The sequence below is a fragment of the Artemia franciscana genome, chromosome 3 (genome assembly GCF_032884065.1).
Source record: "Artemia franciscana chromosome 3, ASM3288406v1, whole genome shotgun sequence".
NCBI lineage: Eukaryota > Metazoa > Arthropoda > Branchiopoda > Anostraca > Artemiidae > Artemia > Artemia franciscana.
The window spans coordinates 50,175,509-50,201,315 of NC_088865.1; the positions used below are offsets into that span (position 1 = coordinate 50,175,509).

The 25,807-nt window shown below is 35.9% G+C and overlaps 1 protein-coding gene and 1 long non-coding RNA gene across 16 annotated transcripts in view; one reads left to right on the forward strand and one right to left on the reverse strand.

Moving 5' to 3' along the window:
- The window catches only part of LOC136025372 (putative methyltransferase DDB_G0268948), a 31,359-nt gene extending 19,151 nt beyond the window's left edge, over positions 1 to 12,208 (forward strand). For all 14 annotated transcript variants that reach the window (XM_065701339.1, XM_065701348.1, XM_065701346.1 and 11 more), the window contains 2 exons: positions 4,310 to 4,545; positions 11,868 to 12,208. In XM_065701339.1, coding sequence (XP_065557411.1) covers positions 4,310 to 4,545; positions 11,868 to 11,967 — 336 coding nt within the window. In that variant the 3' untranslated portion in view covers positions 11,968 to 12,208. The remainder of the gene's footprint in view (positions 1 to 4,309; positions 4,546 to 11,867) is intronic.
- The window catches only part of LOC136025374 (uncharacterized), a 110,331-nt gene that overhangs the window by 15,674 nt on the left and 68,850 nt on the right, over positions 1 to 25,807 (reverse strand). The gene's annotated exons all lie outside the window — the stretch shown is intronic.

The following is a 25,807-nucleotide window of genomic DNA, read 5'->3' on the forward strand; positions in this document are numbered from 1 at the left end:
ATCAAGTTTTGAGTAACGTTTCTGAAAATTTAAACAAAATTAATTTTCTTAATGTTCTAATAAATGAATAAAAACTGTTCAAAGAACATATTTTGTGTTAAGTAAAGTGAAAATGACATTCTAGCCTTTCGAAGTGTTTGATGGTGGTAACACCATCTTTATTTGTGGTAATTTATATGCTCATTTAAAGTTTTTCTTCAATATATATTTCAATTTTAATTTTTTTCATATTTAATGTGGATTCATAATAATTTTGCTCGTTTTAGGTTTGATATCACATTCACGTTAATTTCTGCTTGTTTTAAGTTCTAAATTTACTCTTTGCTTTCTATTGAAAAACCCTGTTCATTTTATTTAATTTCTGTTTGGATTTTTAAATACAGTAACGGTGGAAATTATGGCTAATGAGCATTACTAATAGTCCCAGTTATTGCTAATTAATAGTAAATGTAGGTAGTAACTGTCATGGGGAGCAGTGGTCACATAAGAGTTATAAGGGTTTGCACACAACAATTTTAGGCTTCTATTTTATAATACTAGCCCAATATTTGTAATTTAAAAAAATCTAGAAATCATCATATATTTTATGCAATATTTATTTAATTTTTATATTTGATATTAGCATCAGGTTTATGTCTCAACAGAATTTCTAAAACAACTGCCTTCTACTAAAAATTAACTCTTGATAGACCATAAAAGCCCTCCTAGTCAAAACTTCTTGACAGATGGGACAAAGATGTATTTTTGGTTCAAAATACATTTTCAGATCTTTTAGTTCTTGCAACCCAAATTCGAAAGGAACCAATCGTGGTTTGCGAAATGTTTCCTTAGTTTGTTTTAATTTAGGACTTTAATTTAAAGTTTAACACACTGCAATCCTAATCTCTTTAATTACTTTTAAGGATTGACCTTTTGTGAAATCTGTTTCAGTCACAGGCTATATCAACCATTTGTGAAATATATACTTTTATTTTCATTTTAGACGACTGTATCCTAATTTTGGTATCTAAAGTTGAAAATCTGTATACACCAATTTTGGTCAAAAACCGAACACCTTCTGAAATATATATTCATTGCGTTTCGACACCGGATAGTCGTACTCCAACCTTAAAGATTTGTGCCTGGGCCATGGGTCCAGTACAAAAGTACATTTGTCCCTATACATTAGTACAATGAAAGAAGTGAAAAAAATGTTGCCTAACAATGGGTTTTGAATAATGCACTTGCATGTTGTCCCTTTAATCCAAGTTCTTCGATTAAGGGTCCCTCTTATTCAAAATGAAGCAATTAAAAAAATAGAAATATATATGTTTGCCCAAAAATGAGGCCGAAAAGAACCAAAAGCTGGTTTTCTGATCGGCTCGAAGCTTGAAACCGCAAGTCTGTGGAACAAGGGAATCCTAATATACAAACAATTTTAGTTTTGCTCATGATCCTCTCAGAAAAACAAGAAACAAAAAGGGCTAATTGAAATTTTTATTTTTGAATGGCTTGAAACTTAAAAACCATAAATCTCTTGGCCAAGGAAATTCCATTGTGCAAGAAAGACTTTAGCTTGAGGGCATGGATTCGACCAAGCATAATTTGAGGGCTCAAATTATGACCAAAGAGGCCTAATTTTGCCTATTAGCTTGAAACTTTTAGGGCCATTGCTTGGACTAAGAGGGCCACACAGGATGTTAAAGGGTACGATGGCACAAACGACAAAAATAGAGCTGTCCTTAATCCATTTTAAACTTGCTATTTTAAATACCTGGTCTAAGGCAAACCTATTGTCTACTACAATGCAAAACATAGTTTTGGGAATGGCCCCCTATCTATAGCAGTATCTTTTATCTTCGTTTGTTGTGATTATTCATTTTGTTTCCTTTCCTCTTCGAATTTCATTTATTCATTCATAATAGTTTCTCTTCGTTCTAAGTTTTAAAACGAAGCTAAGTTTTTACTCTTGACTTCTGTTTGAAAACTTTATTTCGGAAACCATTTTTCTAAATTTGTGTGAAAGATGTGGTCTTAAAAGTGCCAAAAACGTGTTGTCTGATCAGCTGAAAATTTCTGTTTTTAAATCCTTGGGTCAAGAGAAACCAAATGTGCAAACCATAAACAAAGAAAAAAATTTTGTTCCCCCGTTAAAGGACTTTCAAACTTCTTTTCTGAATAGCTCTGAATGGGCCAAGGTAACTCTTAAGCGTGCGTAGCTTAGGAATCCCTGAAAATGGGCAAAAATACTTTTTGAGATTAGCTTGAAATTTACATCTGAAAGCTTGAGCCAATGGGATCTCACTTTGTAAAAAAAAAAAAAAAAAATTGTCGCCTGAAAATGGAGCCAGAATTGCTTACGAAGTTTTTCTTTTCTGAAAAACTTAAAAATAAAACTGTTTAAGTCTCTGGACAACCTGGACCTTGAGGTACGATAACAATTTCAGCCACGGGTGACGAAGCCCCCTTAAAATTGTGGCCGAAAAAGTGTATTTCTTTTTATTGGCATTCAGCTTTCAAGGATCGTTACATTGGCAAAGTGGACCAGATTTTTTTATGGGGAGGGGGGGGGAAATTCACCAAGATTCTTGTTTGTCCTTGATCAGTTAACAACTTGCTTCAAGAAGTAGCAATGGTAGGGTAGCCTAATATATTAAAAAAAGCATTGTTTTTATGCACGGTCCCCCCTCCCAAGTAGGGCCCGAAAAGGGGCAAAACCTATTTTGAACGGCTCAAGGATTCCATGATTAAGTCCTTGAACTGAGAAGGAAACAATGCATAAAATAGAATAGAAAAAAAAATCTAGTAATCCTGGTAAAAATCCTAGTAAAAATCCTGGAAACAGGGACCAAAATGCAATTTCTAAATGACTTCAAACTTACACTCGTAAGTTCCAGGGCCATGGCGACCCTGATGTGCAAGAAAAACGCCAAAAAATTGGTTCACCTTAAAATGGGCCAACAAGCTTTTTTTTGAACAGCGTGATACTTCAAACAGTAAACCATGGAAACCCTATAAAAAACAAAAGCAAAGAAAAACAACAATCATAGTTTGGAGACAGTTTCCCAAAAAAGTTTGTTTAAGTCCTTTGGCCAGGGGAATCCCAATGCATAAGGAAAAAGCGAAAAAATCAGATCCCCTAAAAATTGAGCGCAAAAAGGGTAAAAACTAACTTTTTTTTTAGGTTTAGTAGGAGAAAAAAGAATGAATCCTGAAATTGGTCCAAATGATTTTTACTACCGATTGGCTTGAAAATTTCAAGGATCGTTGTCTGGACTAAATCAGTCAACCGGTTTTTGTAGGTAGAAGGGTTTTAGAGGCCTTAAAAATGGCCCGAAGAAGGCACAGAAACGAGCCAAAGAACTATATTAATCATAACTACGGGAAGAAGAATAATGACTCATATGACTATGAGTTTTACTATGCTATTTTACAAGGATACTTTCTTGCTTATTGATTCTTATTATTTCAAATATACAGAATTGATCCCTAAGGAGAATTTTTTAGTGGAAAATAATAATTTTTTAGGCGATCTGTTTAGGAGGCTGAAGCCATATTATAAAATGACGAGTTAAAAAATGATCTAACAATCGGATCGATACATATTTAAAAGATGCAAATAAGCTGGTAACAGAGAGTCAGTAACTCTGAAATATGCAGTAGAACGGGACAGTCGCTAATTACTGCTGTTCTAAGGAAGAAGCAGATATATTTAGGCTATGTACTCCTGACGAAAAAAGGCCGCCTTTCTCGGACAGTCTAAAATCGGAAACCAGGCGGAGTAGAAGACGAGGTCGTCCAAAGAACACCTTGTGGTGAACTTTTGATCGAAATCTGGGGACGCCTTAGACCTCATTAGTACCTAAATGGGAAGAAGTCATTGTTGCAGCACCACTTTGGGGCGAGTGGAACGGTTTTGTCGACGTCTTATCCGCCACCAATGGCTCCCAATGCGCCAAAATGGCCCACTAATGTAATAATACTAAATCTTAGAAGTGGAATTTTTTTCTTACCTGTTACAGTGGTAAAAGAGAAACTTTTCAAACTATTTTGTTCTGAGCAATCTGAAAATGACATTCTGACCCCTAGGGGGCTTAGGAGAGTTGCCGCTTTATTTTCTGTTCGTTTTGTGGTTAACTTGTTTATTAATTTCATTTTCATTTGATGTGATTATTCATTTTATTTCCTCTTCGTTTGAGTTTCACTTATTCGCTTATGGTAGTTTTAAGTTTTCAAATCAAGTATACGGTTTCTATCTCTCGACTTCTTTTTGAAAGCTTTGTTTTGAATTTTTTTTTGTAATTTAGTAAGAACTAAAACAATCTTTTAGGTCTATTCAGTGGAAACAAAAGGCTATTGGGGCCCTGGTCGGTATTCAGTCGACGCAGAATATAAGGACATTATAATTCCATATAAGGAATGCATCAGAGAAAACTACTATGTTGAATTAAACCATTCTTTGGAGTATTTTTCTAATTATATCACAACTTGGTCAGGATTTCAGCAAATGAAGAAAGATAAAGGGAATGAAAAAGCCACTGATGTAATTACAAATTTCCAAACCAGGTGAGTTAAAATTACCCTGAAGTTGAGCTACAAAACTGAATGGCTGTTATACGGCTAATTTTGTGGCTAATCATTCAGGTTTTGACAGCCATGTCTAATTTCTATTTTGAGTTAAAATGTCAATAATTAGCAAATTGAGCAAACGTTTTTGGGTCACGTTGATTTGATTCTTACTAAATTACTTGCTGAAATCGATTTGATTATTTCATGAGCTGAATGCGAATAATCCCTCCTTATCAGTTGACAATATTTTAGATCATTTTATTCTCAAATTTATTTTGATGCATTACTTTATTGCCGAAAAGGACCAACGGGGTTTCTTTTTTTTAAACCTTCCTTGTCATCTAAGGCTTCCCCCCATTTACATTCCTTATTCGTTAAAATTAAGGAAGGGAAGGTTTTCCTGGGCATAACTTGATCATCTAGGTATCATTGACGGGGGCCATTTGAGAATCTCAAGGCTTCTCCTGGTTGACCACGTAAATTACGGTTTGCGGCTGAGCTACGCGAATCTGGTAGCCTTGAGTTACATTTTAACAAGCATGCTTTAGCTCGTTTGCTCCTAGCAGTTGCACTGCCGAGTGTCTACTATATTTCCCCATTATGGCTTTGGCTTACTGACACTGATGAGCTTCGTATTTGTTCTGGCTGATGTAGGTGCTTAAAGTTTCTACTGGGCCTTCCTTTGTACACGGAACCATGAGACTCAGTCAAGGTTTAAGACCAATATTTTAGATCTTGTAGATAAAAGTACATAAAAGTGTGTTGTGTAGCTTGAGCTTTGAAAATTGTATATTCCTTGATTCGAAGTGTTACCATGTAGGTTTGAATTATGCTAAGTTTCCAAAATTAAATTTGTAGCGGGCCTGTTTACCTTTCTCACGAGGCACCAGTTGTGAAAAACGTAAAAAAGGAAAATTTGAATTAGTTAAATAAAAGAAGTAAGAAAAACCGAGAAAAAACCAAAAGACCAAGCGATAACAAGGATAATTTTTAGCTAGTGAACAACTTTTTGTTTTAATTCTAAAAAGAAATGAAACGAAGATGTAAAAATAGAATGGGCATGAATTCTATTCATGGATATAAAAGCAACTTGTCTGACAGCAAATTACTATCCTTGCTGTTTTATCTTTTGTTTTTCTTTCTTCGTCATTTCGTACTTCATGTTTAGCCAATGCTGCCTACACACACACAAAAAAAAAAAAAAAATTAAAAACCAGAGATGATCATGCGTGCCTCTTAGTTGTGCAAGATCTTACGATACTTGGATTAGTTGGTACTAACATCAGTATCTCAAAATATGTTCATTTCTTCATGTTCATGTTCATTTCTGCAAATGATCTTGGGCTGCTCCTGTGCTTTCTATGCTTTTTACACGTAGTATTTTATTTTTGTTCATTGCTTAGTATTTACAGCACAGTATGCTTTTAAAGGTTCCTTTCTTTATAGTCTTGGTGTAAAAAAAAAAAAACAAATAAAAACGTGGTTTTACTTTCTTGTCTACTTTGCAAGTTTTTTTTTTCCGTGAGTTACACCATTCAGGTTTGAGCCTTGCATCTAATCGACTTACACCACTTCCATCTAATCGACTTAAACCACTTGTTACAAGACTTTTTCCGTGACTTAAACCCTTCAGGTTGGAGCCTTGCATCTAATAATAATAATAATGATAATGATTTATTTCTTACCCACTTACAAAAAGGGAAAAAGTGGAGTACAAGGAGAAAAACAAAGAACTGCAAATAACACAAAAAACACAAAAAAAACACAAACACAAATAACACAAATACAAGAAAAAAAAATAACAATTTAACAAAACAGGTGGATAAGATGATTGTTAGGACAGGTGGATAAGATGATTGTTAGGACCAAGACAGATTGGCGCTTGATCGATGAAATTTGAACTTAGTTTTTCCACTGAAAGAACAATATCTGTTGCCTGATATTTACTAATTAACCTTCGGTTCCGAAATGATCGTGGTAAATAAAGTAGGAACTTTAAATGCCGATAGTAATCCGTCTTGACCCTCTTTACGTCACCTTTATTCGAAAGCATAAAAAAAAAACAGCACAAAATAACACAGAATGGTCGCAGAAAGTCGAGTACAGCTTTGTAAGTGCTTGTCGCCGGAAATTTCCACGATTTCCAACAAATTTAGAATACCCCAGTTTAAGCTTAAATTGAATATCCCGAATCATCTGAAAGCGAAAAGGACTTAAAGAATTGCAGACAGAAATCCCAAGCCATCGAAAAGAAGTAACTTGTGATAAGGAAAAAGAAATGCAATCCAAAGAATGTGACGAACTTACCCCATTAAATATAAGAAATTCACATTTATCTACATTTAGCTATAATCCAATTCTTGCAAATGCAACAGCCACGGATCGGACAGAAGCGCTAAACCGGCCTCAGTTCGGCTAATAAGAAGCAAGTCGTCAGCATAAGCTAAGTATGATACGTCTGTGAATCCTGTAAAACAAGAACTACGTATACCAGACAAAACATTTTCAATAGAAGCATTAAAGATATGAGGAGAGAGAACTCCTCCCTGTCTCATTCCACACTTGACTGGTATATGTCCGAAAAAAATCACATTTTCCTGACTTTAATCTTAAATAAGAATTTGAATACCAAAACTTCAAAACCAGAATCACAGACGCATTCACACCAAGCTGACTAAGAGCATGCCAAGCCTGAGCATGGCAAACGCTATCGAATGCTCTAGATATATCAAGGGTGCAAAAATAAAGACTATAACTATTCCGAGTAGCTTCCTTAATAAGCTGCGCTAACACACGATGAGCATGTTGACAACTCAGACCTGACCGGAAGCCGAACTGGTAAGCCTCATAATTAACAAATTCATCGATATGTGGGAGTAGAATATACTCAAATAATTTACTTAGAGTACAGGTGACGGTAATTGGCTTGTACGAATCACACGAATTTAGATCTTTTCCTTTCTTTAATATAGTAGTAACACTTCCACATAAAAATGAATCAGGAACAATAGACCTTGAAAGGCGCATCTGAAATAATAACTGAAGATGCGACAGAAGTTCAGCTGACCTCTGATCAAGATGAGCGGCACAAATACCATCAAGGTCACAAGACTTTGACTTTAACCGTCGAAGAGATTTCACAATATTAGTTTTATCAACAGGCATAACATGTCTTTGGCTCACACTATTAGGAAGAACCTTCGCCACTAAAGCAGTAAAACGGCTATGAACATCATAATTAATAGCGGAATAGATGCGCGTATAATGTTTAATCCACGACAATCTTGGAATAATATCACTAGAAGAAGATTCGTCGAGTTTCGGCACATTCAGAACCTTTTGCCACTGTTTACCGTTTGTCGGAAATTCAGCGCCCGAAAACCGAACTGCACGAAGATAACGCTTATAAACTGATTTTGTTCTCTGCTTGATGCTAAAAACTTGACCACTTGAAGGTCTACCGCAAGCAATCCACATTTTCAACCAAAACTTGGCTTGGTACTTCACTTTCTTAAGTTCCGGATCACACTTCCAAAAGGTCTTACGGGTGTTAAGTCGCACGCGAGTCAACGGAACAGCTATTGCTTCAGCTTGTTTAATTGAAGAAATGATTTTTCTGTTGTAAGAGTTTAACTTACAACGAGCATCACTGACAAAATAACCAGCACCAAGAAGATGATAAGACACCGAAATAGTGGATAGCAGAATAGCGAGAATCGAAAAATAGAGTGACCAATTTGCATTATCCCAATCACGTTTGCAAATCCATTTTTTAGGCTTAGGAGGAGCACTGAAGCTGATTGTAAAGCTAATAGATAGATCTACACGACCTTTTCTATTACGTTTAATCGAGTTACACCACTTTTTACACGACCTTTTATGTGACTAGCACCATTCAAGTTTGAGCCTTGCATCAAATCGACTCAACCACTTTTAACACGACTTTTTTCGTTGCGTCTGATCGCCTTGCACCACTTTTACCTGACCTTTTCTGTGACTTGTACCATTCAAGTATGAGCCTTGCATCTTATTGACTTACACCACTTTTTACTCGACTTTTTCTGGGATTTACACCATTCAGGTTTGAGACTTGCCTCTAATCGACGTACATTACTTTTCACATGACCTTTTTCGTAACTTACACCACTCAGGTTTGAGCCTTGCATCTAATTTACGTACAGCACTTTTTACACGACTTTTTCTCTGACCTACACCATTCAGGTCTTAGCTTTACATCTAATCGACATCGAAAGAATTTCGACCAGCAAGTTTTTTTATTTGAGAATAAATAGGTCGAATTCAGTAAATGATTTTTAAATACAATTATTTCGGTTGTAAATGCATGAGTGTTACTCACACACTACATAAGGAAACATGATAAGAAAGCAATTGTTACTTCATAATATGCAAAGTAATCCTAGTTAACATATTTTGCAGTGGGAGAACCTTTATCTTTACTTAACCCTTGTATTTCCAATTTTTCCATAACAATTTTTCAATATTTATCTGTATTCTTCAAGTCTTGAAAATTGTTTATAAGCAAACACGCATTAACCATCTAACTAGTCTAACCTAACCTAACTTAACCTAATTTATCTTTCGTATTTAACTTTGTATTGAACTTTCGTATATAGGCTATTTGAAAACGGATAAATGTGGTCAATTCTATGTTTATTTTTCTAAATTTAAAAAAAAAAATTGTACAACAGTATAAAAAAGTGAAGATAAAGGTTCTCCCACTGCAAAATAAACTGAGATTATTTTGCATATTATGAAGCAAGAGCTGTTATCTTAACGTATATCCTTATGTTGTAGAGTGCTCTTTAATTTATACCTTATTTTGTTTGAAAAGTTATTTTAATAAAAGTTTTTGTTTCAAATTTTTTAATAGTGCAAGTTGTCTCTGGTGCCTCGAGTAAAAAGACAAGCTGTAATCATAAGGCTTTGTCCTCGCTGTATTCTTCCCAAAAGTGAAGCCTACAAGTCCCTTACTATTTTTTTCAGTTTTTTTACATTTTAAATCATAAGAAAAAACTAACCATGAAGATTAATTAGAAAATATTGAAGAAATATTTATATTGATTTGAAGAAAATTGATATTGAAATATGTTATATTGATAAAAATTGATATATTGAAATATGGTATATTGTTATATTAAGAAAAATTATACATTTAAATATGATATATTGATAAAAAGGGATATATTGAAGTATGATACATTGATATATTGATAAAATTGATATGTTGAAATATGACATATTGATATATTGATAAAATTTATATATTGAAATATGATATATTGATACATTGACAAAAATTGATATATTGAAACATGATATATTGATAAAAATTAATATATTGAAATATGATATATGGATATATTGATAAAAATTAATATATTGATAGAAATTTCGCCTTAAGTCATTAGATAATTCTTATTTTGGTCATATCCCTGTTCGTTGCGGTGTAAGACAAGGGGGAGTTCTTTCGCCGTATATTTTTAATGCTTGTATTGAAAATGTACTATCAAAAATATCGACTATGTGTCTAATAGGACCATCTGATATCTCATATCTGGCTTATGCGGATGACCTTCTTCTGATTAGTCAAACTGAGTCTGGTCTTGCCCGTTCAGAGAAGTCGGTTACTTCTGCTTTCCGCGATATCGGCCTGTACCTAAATATTGACAAGTGCGAGTTTCTTGTTTTCAACGGTAATAATCGTTCAGATTTACTACACTGCGGTGGTTTTAGTATTCCTTGTGTTAAATCGTTTCGTTGGCTTGGTATAACAGTTTGCGATTCTATGAATGCTCTCCGGTCTCGTGCTGTCAAAGATATTAGTGATAAGCTGAGGCTCGGTTACTCTAAGATTGTAGCAAATCGTGGACACTATAGGAGAAGAGCGCTAACTCGGCTTTACTCAAATTTTTGCGATCATTCTGTACTCTTCTGTTCTGGTATTAGGCCACTTCTGTTGACTGGTGATCTAAAACGTATTCGTGTAAATTATTACCGGTACTGCAAATTTCTTTTATATCTACCTCGTTCTTACCGGAATACAAAACTGGTTTAAAAGTATTGTGCGACGGATATTACTGGTGCTTTCGAAAAATTATCTGCCAATCTAGCTATTGAAGCGATTTATAGGCTAGGATGTTTTCATCGCCTTATCCGTTTTTTTTCTGTATGTGATTAAATTTGTTTCTTGTATTACTTTTGCTGTTTTTCTGTTGTATTTTACTCCACTTAACCTCTGTTTTTGTAAAGTGGGTGATAAATAAATTATTATTATTATATATTGATAAAAATTGATATATTGAAATATGATACATTTTCAACAAACTGAAAGCATATCTCTTCGCCCTGTTTAAATAGTTCTAACTGAAGGCCTGTCTAAATGATCGTTTCTTGCTGGAGGTCTACAAAAGGTTCATTTATTTGATTGCAAACTATAGTGCTTCAGTACAGTTAATGCTTAGTGCTTCAGTGTTCACCTCAAAATATTTGCATTCTTTTTCTTTTGCTTAAGAAGTTGACAAGCTACGGCAGTAGTGTCAGCTGAGTCAAGGTTATGGTCTCAATCATATTAAAAAAATCGTATTAATTTCAATGTTTGAACTGACTTAGTCAGTTCAACAAAATGTGTCTCTTTGATTTGTCCCTTTATTTTTAGAGTTGTTTTTTTAATTACGTCACAAATAATATGTATAGTTAAAAAAATGTAGGAACTATAATGAAAAATGAAGCTTGACTTCCACAAATAGCTTTGGATACCTCCCTTGAAAACTCTAGAATGATAGGTCGTTTGCCCTTTACTGGAGCTCAAGAACTTTTGTGTAAAGGCTTTATTTATCATATATTTCCAATATATAAACTTAAAGGGAAAAAGTTGAACGAAGATTAGTTGCGTTTAGATTAGTACAAGTAAATTGAATGCATACGGACATCGAATTGTATTCTCAGAAAATTTGGACAGTATGTGGTTTTTCGACTTCAAATAAAAAAAAAACTTTTCGCATTTTGCCCTCAGTGGGGCAGCAAAACGACATTTTATCTCCTGGGGGGTTTGTTAGGAGTTTCGTTTTCCATGATTTATAGCCTAAACTTACTACTTTGGCCCAAATAGGTTCAAAATGCCAACCGACATATTGATATTCACAGTGCATTTTATTATTTATTTTTTTGTATACATTTGAAGGTTAATTTCTGAAATGGTGGTAATAATTTTACTAAATAGACTGATTGTTTGTTGATAAGACGTATTTTATCTGAAGATGTATACTATAGATGGATATTTATCAGGCGGGTATTTTTAGGGTAATGGATGTACTTGGAAAGGAATGTGAACCTTCTACAATAGATCTTCCAGTCAGGATCAAGTTCTTCTTACTAATGGCTAGAAAGCAAGCCAAATAGGGAGATCTAGTTGTGCAGAAAGCCAGCCCATGTAGCTGTGCAGAGTTAGTTTTGTTGAACCATTCATAAACGATTCTGGTTTAAAATTATAAATAATAGCGGAAAACAATGAAGATAAATTTTGATACCAGTGTGACTACTCACTTGTGTTCATTTTTGAATTCAAAGAAATTTGATATTTCTTTTGTTTTATGTATTTAATTTTTTTTTGTTTTAAGGATTAAAAGTTATATACACCAAAGGTTCATGTGTTTACTTTAGAATTTGCGACATGAGTGAAAAATTATGTAATAACTCGAAAACCTATTTCGTCAGAAAGGCAATGGAACAGTTTGGCTTTCCATGTTTATTTGATAGGGTAGAGGCCTATTAAAAAAATAATGTACGATGAAATGTACATAATTAGAATATACAGGCTCTAATCGTTTTTCTTGTCACAGGTTTCATCAAATCAAAACCAAACTTTAAGCTTAATAGTTGTCAAACAATTCGTGGTAACGAATTGTAAGTAAGGAGCGAATCGGCTCAATAGTAATCGAAACTCTAAAAACAAAATTTTGATATAAGTAGATACATCAAAAGAATCAGATTATTATGTTGAAGTTCCATCAAGTTTAGCGTTATCCATCCAAAGTTAAGAACCTGAGAAAATTTTTATGATTTTTGAAATAGGGGGAAAGAACTCCTAAAATTCAAGGAATCCTGATGAAAATCACACCGTGAGGTTCAATGTACCTGAAAACTCTACTGTAGAAGTTTCGAGCTCCTATGTACAATTAAGTGGAATTTTCAGTATTGATTTAGAGTTCGTTACGTGAACACCTTGTTTTTGGATATTAACCTTTTAATAAAGCAAGGTTCAACCTGTGTGATTTCCCCAGAGACATTTATGATCGGATTACCTTTTTACCTGGTACTGACACTTTTGCTACTTATTATAAATTCCCTTGGGATCTAGTGATTTATTAACTCTAGAGAAAATGGGAATTGGTAATTGGTGCGAAGATGAACTTTTCTACAATCCTATCCTCTGCTTTGTACAGAAAAATCTTGCTAAAGGAGCTTCGCCCGATACGATAAAAGAGTACTTGCCCGATTTCTTCGAGTCTTCTTCTCTTTGTGAGACCCGTAAATTGCTTTTTTTAAAGCTTTTTCCGAATGAAGTCCCATCGAAGCACGTAGGAGCCAATGCTGCATTAAACTGTGCTTCGGACATTATTTCTTCGCTTGTAAAGTGCGATTCCCAGAACATAAAGCTTCCGGAATTTGTTATCGAATGTCCCAGCGAAGTGCCAATGATCCCTGTCTATGCCTTCAGTACCCTCAGTGCCAAGGTGAATTCTTGCCTTGAACAGCTGCGTGATATTGCGTCCAAGGTTACTGAGGGACAGTCTAAGCTTGTAGCCCCTACTCAAAATACGAAAAAACCGTCCTACGCTGTCGTTGTAAGAAACCCACCCCCGGAGCTCAGCGACCCTATCCTTCGCATGAAGAAGCTCGAAACGTTGGATGGTCATGACAGAATCTTAAGTCTAAAATCTAATCCACTTAGCAAAAGCTGGGTTGTGATGGTACGCGATAAGCGCTCAGCCGATTCGCTCGCTGAAGCTGTTACTAGCTCCATCCCTAACGTTGAAACCAAAGTAATTGATAAAAAGCCTTTAGCTGTGGTCCGGGATATACCCCATAATTATTCAAGAGCTGATTTAGAGGCCTCAGCGGAAGGACTTATTAATGCTAATCAAATCGGCAACTCTCGTACTTTTCGCCTCGAGTTCATCGACAAAACCGCTCTGAACGCAGTTCTGGAGTCGGGAATCCTTATTGGGTATGAAATTTTTCGCGCTAAGCCCTTTCAATCCATTCCGTGTTGATGCTTTCGCTGTCAAAGTACTGATAACCTGATTGGAGCTTGTCCCCGCTCACCAGCACATCCCAAGTGTTCCAGATGTTCTGGCCCTCATGTGAATTCCAAGGAAAACCCTTGCCAAGCCTCACCAAAATGTGCAAATTGCACTATGGAACACGTAAGTTTTAGTTTGAAATGCAAAGTTCTCCGATTGGCTCTCAACAACGCTAATAAATGAATGCTCAAACTCCGTTTAGCTTTGTTTCCCTTAATATTAATGGTACAAAAGACAAGGATCTACTGATAAGTGAGCTACTTGAAAATGATGTTCAAGTAGCGTTTTGTGTTTCTACAGGAACACCTTCTCTCTAAAGTGAATGTTGATAGCCTAAAGCGTTCTCGGACCCATTATACCTTCTTGAGAGCCGCCCAAAAAACCCGTGGAAGACCATCAGGAGGTCTGGCCATCTATTTCAGACACAAGACTCAGCCGATATTATTGCAAAGCGACGCTAACATCTTAGCGATAAAATGTGGTGATACCGCATTTATAAACATTTATTTCCCCTGTAATAAAAAGACTGTGCAGTCATTGTCTAGTTTTTCACAAGCATGTAATCGCCTACGAACACTACTTAGCGACCTTTCAAAACAAAATACCAAATGGGTTCTCGCCGGCGACATGAACACTGACTTATTATCTAATTCCGACCGATCTGAAATCTTTCTCGATTCACTACCTGGAGGATTCCATCTTGCTGATAAAGATCTTCTATTTACTTATATTCACAATCGTGGTGGTCTTACTTCCAACCTTGATCATGTAATTGTGTCAGATTCAACTCTACTTTCATCAATAGTTCATGTGCAAGACTCTAAAATCGACGACGATCATTTACCAATCACGTGCCAACTATCTTGCTCCATGGCGACCTCTGTGCAACGTAACTCTCCCAAGTGGTTCTCAAAGTTAAATTGGGAAAATACCAATGTTCCAATTTATGTATTGACATTGTCCCAGTTATTATCATCTATTAAAGTGCCTTTCCACTTATTGCAAACATCTGTATCTACAACTTCAACTCGGATAGATATCAACTCGTATTATAGCAAATAGTGTTCTGTCTAAAGTCTGCCGTTAAAACAGCTGTACCCTTCGAGTGCGTGCGAACGGGTACTCGCAATCCCTTTTGGAAAGTTGATCCTAAAGTGAGGATAGCTAAACAAAAAGCTAAGTTCTGGCTCCGTATGTGGATAGCCTGTAATCGTCCTTCTTCTGGCTCAGTACATCAAATAAAACAGAAAACCAAACGAGAGTACAAATATTCCCTGCGTAGAGTGAGACTGAATGCCTGGGATGGTCCTTGTGACAAGAAATCCTGGGATCGTGTTATAAACAGTGTTAAGTGTTCACCTCCAATTAATTCGTCTCTTCGGCTATGTGACTTTGTTTCTCATTATAAGAATATATTGCTTTCGTTTAATATTAATCTCCAAAATCATTTTACAAAGCTTGACAACTCAATCCTCTCAATTCGTATCAACCAATCTCAAGTTTTGTCGGTGGAATCTGGTGTTATACTCCGAGCTCTTATGCAAGCGACTAAGTCTGAGTCTCTCGATAGTGATGGTCTTTGCTTCAAGTTTTTTGCTTATGATTGTCCTGAACTGCTGAAGGATTGCAGTTATTGTTTCAGATGTGTTTGGCACAGTCCGTTGTGCCAGATAGTTTTTTGTCCCGTTGTATATCTCCCATAGTCAAGAGGGGTAAGGACCCCAGTGCTTGCTCTAATTATCGTCCTATCACTGTGTCTTGTTTTGTTAGTAAGCTATTTGAATATGTATTGCTACCGGCCATTAACTCCAAGTGCAATTTTACACCCTTCCAGCTTGGTTTTAGAAAAGGTATGGGCTGTGTTCAAGCGCACCATAATGTGGGTCGGCTAATGAAACAAGCTGCTGCTCAAAAAAGTCCCCTGTATTGTTTGACTGTTGATATATCTAGTGCTTTTGATAATGTAATTCATTCAAATGCTCTGTTTTCTCTAGCAGCCTCGGGTGTTAACCTTTCTATTGTTTCCGTGTTTAAGTATTGGTATGCTAATTCTTCAGTTAGGGTGAAGTGGAATGGTACGGTAGGGGAGTATATTCCTGTTAAAAAAGGCGTTAGGCAAGGTGCCGTGTTATCCCCGAGCATTTTTAAATGTGTTTTAGCTTCGTGTCTCCAACGTCTTCAGCCGTCAATTTTTTACAATGATAATTTAGGCATTAGTCACGTTGCATATGCTGATGATGTTCTGCTTCTTAGCCGGACAAAAAATAGTCTAATTACCAACTTCTACCTGCTTTCAGCCGCACTATCCACAGTAGGCCTTTCAGTTAATGCCTCCAAATGTGAGTTTTTGTGTTTTGGGAGTCCTCCACCAGCATCACCTCTTTGCTTGGGTTCTTCAACTATACCATGTTCGGCAAGTATTAAATGGTTGGGTCTCTCTTTTTCCACGTCACTTTCGTCTACTTGCTCCGCTATTACGTCCAGCGTGCTGAAAAGTATGCGGGTTGGATACGCGAAAATTTCACCAAATCGTGGTCGGTATAACCGAAGTGGACTATGCCGTCTTTATTCTAGTTTTTGTGCCCCTGCTGTTTTTTATCTTTCTGGTTTTGCTTTCCTCCTTCGTAAGAAGGATACAAAGAAAATACGTTCAGGATATTTTAAGTATTGCAAGTATTTGCTGCGTCTGTCTCGGTGGTATCGGAATCATACAGTCGTCTCTAAATTTGACATCGTTGAGGCGCCCTCGCGACTAAAACATTTATCTAAAGATATATGTCTTAAAACTCGGCAAATGATTGGTGTTTTTGACCCTCTTTGGCCATTTTTCGAATGGAGGTAATTTACTTATGTTGTATGTTGCTATGCTGCTATGTTATTTATGTTGTTATGTTTTTTGTCTTGTTTTTTTCCTTTTTTTGTGTGTTTACTCCACAGTTTAATGTACTTTGTGGGTTATAAATAAATTATTATTATTATTATTATTATTTGCTATTTTTGCAAGAAGACAGATCACGGATGCGTGTTAATTTTTTTGTTTTTGTTGTTGTTTCTTTTTCTCCAGGGATGATTGTAATGGTTCTATAGGATTGAGAGAGTTTGCATTCGAGCGGAAATTAAAAGTTCTAGTGCCCTTTTTATGTGATAAAAAAGATTGGATGGCAACTGACCCCTTCCCACGCCATTTATTTTCCAAAGTTATCTGATCAAAATTTTGAGATAGCCGTTTTGTTCAGTATAGTTGAAAGATCAACTAAATAGGTGTTTAAGGGTAAAATATATCCATTTTGCTAGAGCAAGAGCATAATATATCTATTTTGCTGAAAGATCTGAGCTTGCATTTTTTTTTTATTTGTTTATTCACCAACAGCAAGTGACTTAGGCGTTAGATTGCTCTTTTGAAACGAGCGTTTCAACATGACTTAAATTTTCAAAGTGCATTTTCAACATATGGTCCTATTATCAGGGATAGACCATTTTGTAAGTTGTGGATACAAACCTAGGAATAATGGATAGAAACATACTCTGCATCGGAAATGAAAAATGTTATTAATTATTTGGTATAAGAGTTTTTAAAAGGTACATTTAAAGGAAATAATAATATACATTGTTAAAAAAGAATATGCCTATAACAATTCAAAGGGTTGTTTACCAATAAAAAAAAAACTCGAATGGAAGACAATCGTGAAGTACTAGTACTAGTACTAGTAGTAAAAGGGACACAATTGTTCCAGTTTCAGTTAAGAGAAGCCCCATATTTGAGACTTTGCTTTGTTCTGGCGGACCTCAGATCTTGGCCCTCAAACGCAGGCTATTATTTTGCCCGAGAATTGGTATATTCAATTATTTGAACTCAAATATTATCATCTTATGAAATTTAACTAAGAAAATAATCAAATATCACATTGGTCTGATAGGATTTTAGAAATGAAAAGAAAATGAACAGAAAGAAATTGCTTAAACTCTCTGTTTCAAAGTAAATCATAAGCACTGACTTAGGAAGCACGCAACCAAGTCAGCCATTTTGAGCCCTTTGGTCAAACAGATCTTACCTTACCCATGGGGCTACACTTGTCACTTCTTATCATGGCGTATTTTTGCATTTTCTGACTGTTCGGACTAAAATTACTGTCTTGGATATAGCTGGAAATGTGCAAATTTATTTAGAATAACTTTTGAACCGTGAGGATGAACCAAAGCTATAAAAAAAAATTAAAATAAAAAAGCTAACCAAAAGATTGGAGTGTCAAGTAACAATACGAGCATTTGAAGGCTGAAGGGAAGAGCTTTCAATTTTAGTGACTGCAGTGAACGCAGAAAGGCCACGAATTGCCTAAAAAGCTAAGCTTTAATAATCAAAGATCCGACGGAACCACTTCCTTTTCTAGTATATATACATAATTTAGAGAGAAACAAACATTTAGAGTGTGCGTATATTATTATTTGAGTTTACATTTTTTCCTATGCCTGGAAAAATAAGCTAATCTAATCCAGTTAGAAACGTGTAAATCGGTGCAGATTATTTTTTAAATCATGAGGATGGACCGAGGCTATAAATATTTCAACAAAACAGAAAAGTGATGTCATGATGACAAAAAGCAGAAGGGCCGAAGCCAACTGAAGCGAGCTAAGGTAGGTTATGAAGGATTCAAGAGTCGAAAGCCTGGGCCTGTCTTTTTTAAGGTCTAACATTTCGTGCTTTGAGAGGATCAAATACTTAAGAAGTGTTAGCTAGCTTTCTGGTAGCTAAAGTAATTAACCTGTTACTGTTTCCTATGTCTTGTAAAGTCTTACTAACTGCTTCAAGGGCCTTGTTGTGAGACATCAGTGGCCGATCCCAAACGGTCGTTTTTGTATTTTGCAAAAAAAACTAATTGGCTTCTTTATTTCGAATTTACAAATTGAAGGGTAAGCACTCGTAAATTCTAAGACACTGAAACACGTTTTTGCGGTTATCATGAAAACAGATACATTGCGCCAACTCACCTCTCTTATATGCTACTATTATGATTAGGGAGTTCTTGTGCCTTCGCCAAGGTTTTATTATGTGCAACCTTTTGAGCACCTGGAAGCCCCTGGTATATTTTTATTTGGTTCAACATCCAGGTATACTGGTTGCTCTAATCACTTGTCTTCATACAATATTCTCTGTCTTTGTGAACAGCTTTGATGACACGTACAAGTTTTCAATGACGAGAAACTTCCAATGCATTTGGCCATCTACGGAGTCGAAAGCTTTTTCGAAGTATATGAAGACCCACTAAAACTTGTTTCGACATTCATTTGCTTCTTTTAAAAGCATTTTTAGAGTGAATATGAGGTCAGCACACAAAAGATTTGGCCGGAAACTCTGCTTGTTTTCACAGAGAGGGTCATTTAGTGCTATTTAGAACATTCTAAGGATTATAGTCACTAATAGTTGGCCAGATATTAAGATTAACCTGATACCTCACCCAGATCTTGCAATTGGTAGCTTTACCTTTTTTGATTATTTTTGCAAGCGTTCTTTTTTGTCCAATCCTTAGAACTTTCTTCAATACTCTTGACTGTCGCAAAGAGTGTTGTCCACACACATATTCATGTAACTATAGGGCATTTAACCATCTCGGCCGTGTTCCAGTATTCTACCTAGTTATTTGTGTGACTATCCCTTTAGCCACCATTAGTATCTCCTCGCCGGAGGGTGGATAAATAACGTTAGAAATGCGTCCCCAGTTCTTATTTACTACTAGCTGTTGGGGTGGCGCTTCGCACCACTCCAACACCTAGTTTGTGGGGGCGCTTTGCGCCCCCCAAGCCCCCCTGCGCGCGTAAGTCGTTACGCGCCATTGTAGTTGTGTCCCTGTGTACCACCTATGAATATAGATAGATTTATATATGTGTTTTAAACTACGTAAAACTTGCGAATATACAACATTCTTGGCTTTCCCATTGTCTGTGCATATACAAAGCCTTATGTACTAATAATGACGTCATATGCAAACGCTCTTTTTACAAACAAACAAACATGCATACACACAACTCGTTTTTATATAGATAGATAGATAGATAGATACAATACAAATTAACTGCATAAAACTTGCGAATATACAACATTCTTCGCTGTCCAATTGTCGCTGCATATAAATAGATTGTCACGTTTACCGACCCTCGAACATGCAACGTACAATTGTCCATGGGAAAAACAATCAGTATTAAGATCTATACCACATTTTTCTAATGATTGACCTTGAGCTTTGTTAATGGTGATTGCAAATGCTAATCGAATTGGGAATTGCAATCTTTTAAATTGAAAAGGCAGATCCGTTGGAATCATGGGAATGCGAGGAATAAGAACAGCCTCACCCTCAAAAGGCCCTGTCAAGATTGTGGCCTCTATTAGGTTTTCCATTGTTTTTTTTTACGGCCAGTCGCGTGCCATTGCAAAGCTTTGGTGGGTTGATATTTCTTAAAAGTATTATTGGTACGCCTATTTTTAGTTGTAGCACGTGTGGTGGAAACCCTGAAAGATCCACGGAATTTAAAAATTCAGATGGATAATTAACCGCTTCATTTGGTCCCAAAACTGTGTCGACTGACTTGTAAAGGACTGCCTGGTCTCGAATCTTGGTCAAAACAATATTGTTGATTTCGTGGAAGAATCGCTCTTTCACTTAGCCATTTATTATTTTTATAATTGTTTAGAATATTCGGAAATACTTTTTCAATCAATTTATTTTTGGACGTCACTAAGTTACAGAAATCAGCAGGTAGTTGTATACGTCCTGAAATTGAGTCTACTGGGAGCTTTCCGTTTCCAATTGCCAGCAATTGATCTGAAAAAGTTTGACCAGAGTCATCGTTTTGCAATCGACACGCATATTTGTAGTTAATTTTAATGTTTTTACGTGTGCCCATAAATTAGAATTTTTCAGGCAAGCATTCATTTCGTCTGCAGGGGTTGATCTAGGTATTATAGGTAATGTTTGCCTGAAATCTCCCGCAAGCAATATTAATGTGCTGCCAAAGGGTTTCGACTTCCCTCGCAAATCTTTCAAGCATTGATCCAGAGCCTCGAGTGATTTTTTGTGTGTCATTGTGCACTCATCCCAAATAATAAGTTTGCATTGCTGCAATACTTTACCCATCCCAGATGATTTGGAAATATTGCACGTGGGAGTTTCTGTAGAATGCAAATTCAGAGGCAATTTCAAAGCGGAATGAGCAGTTCTTCCACCAGGCAGCAATGTTGCGGCTATTCCGGACGACGCAATTGCCAACGCTATATCATTTTTTGATCGAATTGATGCCAGAATCAGTTTTATCACAAACATTTTACCAGTACCTCCTGGCGCATGCAAAAAGAAAATTTCTCCAACGTTGTTATCGACACAATGCGTTATCGTATCATAAATGTCTTTTTGTTCCGACATTAACTTGGAAATGTTAGTTTGTACATACGACAATAGATCTCTCGTACTGTAACTTTGTTCACGATCCAATTCTACACATGTCGAAACAGCAGCGATACGGTTAGGTGAAGGCATTCCCAAATCCTGAAGAGGTTTTTTTGCCATACGTACGCACAAATCTTCTATAATAACTAAAGTGTAGTTATAAATTTCTGATGTAAAATCAAAAGTCATATCTGACGTCTCTAACTGTTTTCGATGGAGTATATCTTCGGACATTTTTTACTTATATTTTTCCCATAACTCTGTAGGAGCTGATGGAGAGCAAGTTGTTAAAATGATGCCAAACAATGCACGAATTCGACTTGGGGTTGACGTTTCGCACGCGTCATTGATGCAGTTATCCCAGTGTTGGTCATTCTCCAATAAATTCAGAGCTTGGCATGCACTACGGTAAGTGTCATGTATAGTACCGTTTACAGTTCTCAAATACTCAAAGGATGTCGGACCGGGTACATTTACCAAAAGCAGGCGTAGAAAGAAGCATTCATGTTGATTGGGGTGAACGGTGTAGAGTCTTCCTATCGTGGTATCTTTGAAGATGGTAGGTTGGCCGTAGACTGACTTACCCTCCTGTTTTCGACGTTCAAACACTTTATTTTTAGTATTCCACGTGTAATACGAAGACACTTCAGTATACAGCAGTTTTTTTGCAAAAGAATCATTTTTGCAAAGCGAAAAAGAAGCTGTTAATTTTGTATCCGGTGGATTCAGGGCTCTTTGTTGCACGTTGGTTTCCGAGAAATAAACACGTTGACCATTCTGTAAATGTACCGCTAAGTGAACAACAGCTGGACTACGTTCAAGTATCGGAAATGAAAGAATTCGCCAAACAGCTTCATTACTGCTTATGTATCTTCCAGCCTGATATTGTACGATTTCGTCGAAATCTTTGATTTCGGGCTGCAAGCCAAAAACTGCCATGTCACTGCCTTTGTTGACGTATTTTCATATGTATTTGATTGCCTTTACGGAGTTACAGTATTCAACGTTTATGTGTGCATTAAATGTTTTTGATAATAATGGGGAATATGGAACAAACCACTGGTTATCTACTTCGATGGTGGTACCGTTACGCTTCTTTATTATTGCTGTTTTACCGCCATCTTCAGTAGATCTTCTTCTATATTGTGGGTAACCATCATTGCCAGTAATTGTGTTGGATACTAAAAGTCGAGGATATTGCTTTGTGCACCTTCCTTTGGCCATGCATGGTGAATTTTCGTTCAGTGCACCGCAAGGTCCATGTATCATATTTTTTACAATAATATCATGTAACCCCTTATCGACATTTTTATCAGGTACTAGCTGTTGGGGTGGCGCTTCGCGCCACCCCAACTTTGAGTGTCGTCATTTATTTTTTTCTTTTTTAGTTCTTTTAGTTTTTACCTTTTTTAGTTTTTTTTAGTTTTTTAGATGAAATTTTTTTTTAGTTTTTTCCTTTTTTTCTTTTTAGTTTTTTATTGGTTTTTACCTTTATGTTAGCTTATTTTTCAGTTTTTTCCTTTTTTTTATTTTTTTTTTATTTTTTATTTTTTTTAGTTTTTTACCTTTTTTTAGTTTTTTTAGTTTTTTTAGTTTTTTAGCTTTTTTACTTTTTTTATTAGTTTTTAGTTTTTTTGTAGTTTTTGCCTTTTTTTAGTTTTTTCAGTTTTTTTTTAGTTTTTTATTGGTTTTTACCTTTATTTTAGCTTATTTTTCAGTTTTTTCCTTTTTTTTAGTTTTTTTTTAGTTTTTAGTTTTTTTAGTTTTTTACCTTTTTTTAGTTTTTTTAGTTTTTTTAGTTTTTTAGCTTTTTTATTTTTTTTATTTTTAGTTTTTAGTTTTTTTAGTTTTTTACCTTTTTTTAGTTTTTTTAGTTTTTTTAGTTTTTTAGCTTTTTTATTTTTTTTATTAGTTTTTAGTTTTTTTTGTAGTTTTTGCCTTTTTTTAGTTTTTTTAGTTTTTAGCTTTTTTATTAGTTTTTAGTTTTTTTTGTAGTTTTTGCCTTTTTTTAGTTTTTTTAGTTTTTTAGCTTTTTTATTTTTTTTATTAGTTTTTAGTTTTTTTTGTAGTTTTTGCCTTTTTTTAGTTTTTTCAGTTTTGACGTCACCTGATCCAGTTTTTTCAGGTGACGTCACCTGACCCATCCACAGACAGACAGACAGACAACTTATTTTTATATAGATAGATTTCAGCGGAAATCACATAATCAATTTCGTTCGAAATAATTTTTTTATGTAGCCAGATTAGTATATGTGCGTGTGGCAAACCTCGTTTTTGCCATTCCACTGAGTACATCCAGCATCGCACTGACCCAAACACTTCAAGTTTTACTATGTAGTTTATCAGTGATTTCAACTTTTGCCGGAAGACACGGGCCGTAATGTCATGCCTATGAACCGCCGATTGTCCTTGAAGTAAAAGCTGCAGTATCTCGTCCAAGATTGATTACTTGTAAATGTAATAAATAAATCTGGACGACCATAGAGACGAACATACGCAATAGCATCTTGAGCATATTCATGCATATGACGGGGACTGCCAGCATATGACGAAGGTAAAATTGTTAATCTTCCAACGTTTGTGGTATTAGCGTCATTTATAACTGCATCTCGCAAATGAATGTATTGTTCAGAGCGGAGCTTGGTCTAATTCAGGCGGATATATAGCAAACGTTCTGATTCAATTTTAGCATACATATCAACGACAAATTGGTGAAACAATTCACGGCATTTGAAAATATAATTTTCTTCATCCTGCCGAATCATTAGTCTATAGGAATAATAATGCATTGCACTGCATTTCTTATTCATTTCTTTGTTAGTGGCTGGATTCATCAATTTAATATTAAAGTGATAGCCGTCGGCTCCATCCCAAAAAATGATAGAATATTGTATAGGAATAATAATGCATTGCACTGCATTTCTTATTCATTTCTTTGTTAGTTGCTGGATTCATCAATTTAATATTAAAGTGATAGCCGTCGGCTCCATCCCAAAAAATGATAGGATATTGTAGGGCATCGTAGCATCGATGAGTTTCAGCAATTCTTAACAACTGAGCGTTTCGCATATGAAGAATAATATCTCGAGGTAAAAACTGATCACCGACCATAACGATTGCCACTTCGTCGATAGTTGGAGCATTGTATCTACGCACATGTTGGCCAGGAGGCGTTTTGTCAGCGGAAATAACAATTTTATGCGTATCAGTAGGCATCAAATCGATGGCTGTTTTGAACAGACGCACTAAATTATTATTTTCGTGGAAAAGATGTTGCAATTGGGAACGATTGTCCTTTCAACGTTGGGAGAAATTTTGCAACGTGCATTCAATTCAGAATTTCTATCACTGATGAAGTACAATTGTAAAAATTTATGATTCTCGCCTGAGAATGGTAGAAGGGACCCTGCTCTATGATAAATTTGCCCTTTTACTTTGAAAGTAGACATAAATTGATCTGGATTTTCGATTTGGGCTCCAAACGACGTCATTTGGAAACATGAGTTGTATTTTCTGATTTGTGACAAAAAACGCTTAGATTCTGACGTAGTTCCAGTAAGGAAAGTCTTCAATGGCTCTGGTAGTGCAGCCAATAGAGGAAGTTTAACTTTTCCTGAGGCGCAACACATTCCCATTGTTTCACCATTGAATTTCAAGGCCTTGCAATAGGGACAAATTTTAGACATTGTCCCGATTTGAACACATCTACTCAAGCTATAATCATCGACTGGGCTGTACCTGAATGCCAGGCGATAACTTTCAGGTTGCTCTGATTCCTCGGCACGCTTTCTTTTCTTACTTTCTCTATCAGCAGCAAGCCTGATTTCTTGCTGTTCTTGTGATTCCTCGGCACGCTTTCTTTTCTTACTTTCTCTATCAGCAGCAAGCCTGATTTCTTGCTGTTTTTGTGATTCCTCGGCACGCCTTCTTTTTTCACTTTCTCTTTTAGCAGCAAGTCTGCTTTCGCGTTGCTCTGGTAGTTCCTCGGCACGCTTTCTGTTCTTTCTTTCTCTATCAGCCTCAAGCCTGTTTCCTTGCTGTTCTTTTGATTCCTCGGCACGCTTTCTTTTCTGACTTTCTCTATCAGCAGCAAGTTTTTTGGCATAGACTCTTTGAGCATCTTCATCGGCTTTTGCCATTGTAAGTTCATCAGTCATTTTAAACTTAAACATTAATAGATTTCTACGTGAACATATATGTCTTAAATATCTTTAATGACGTCACCGTCATAGCAAAAATGACGACAACTAACTTCATGACGTCAGTCGACAAAGAAACATGACGTTACCTGACAGACACACAGACAGACAACTTATTTTTTTATATATAGACATATATATATATATATACTAGCTGTTGGGGTGGCGCTTCTTGCCACCCCAACACCTAGTTGGTGGGGCGCTTCGCGCCCCCCCAAGCCCCCCCGCGCGCGTATGTCGTTACGCGCCATATTAGTTACGCGCCATTGTAGTTGTGTCCCTGTGTCCCACCTGTGAATAT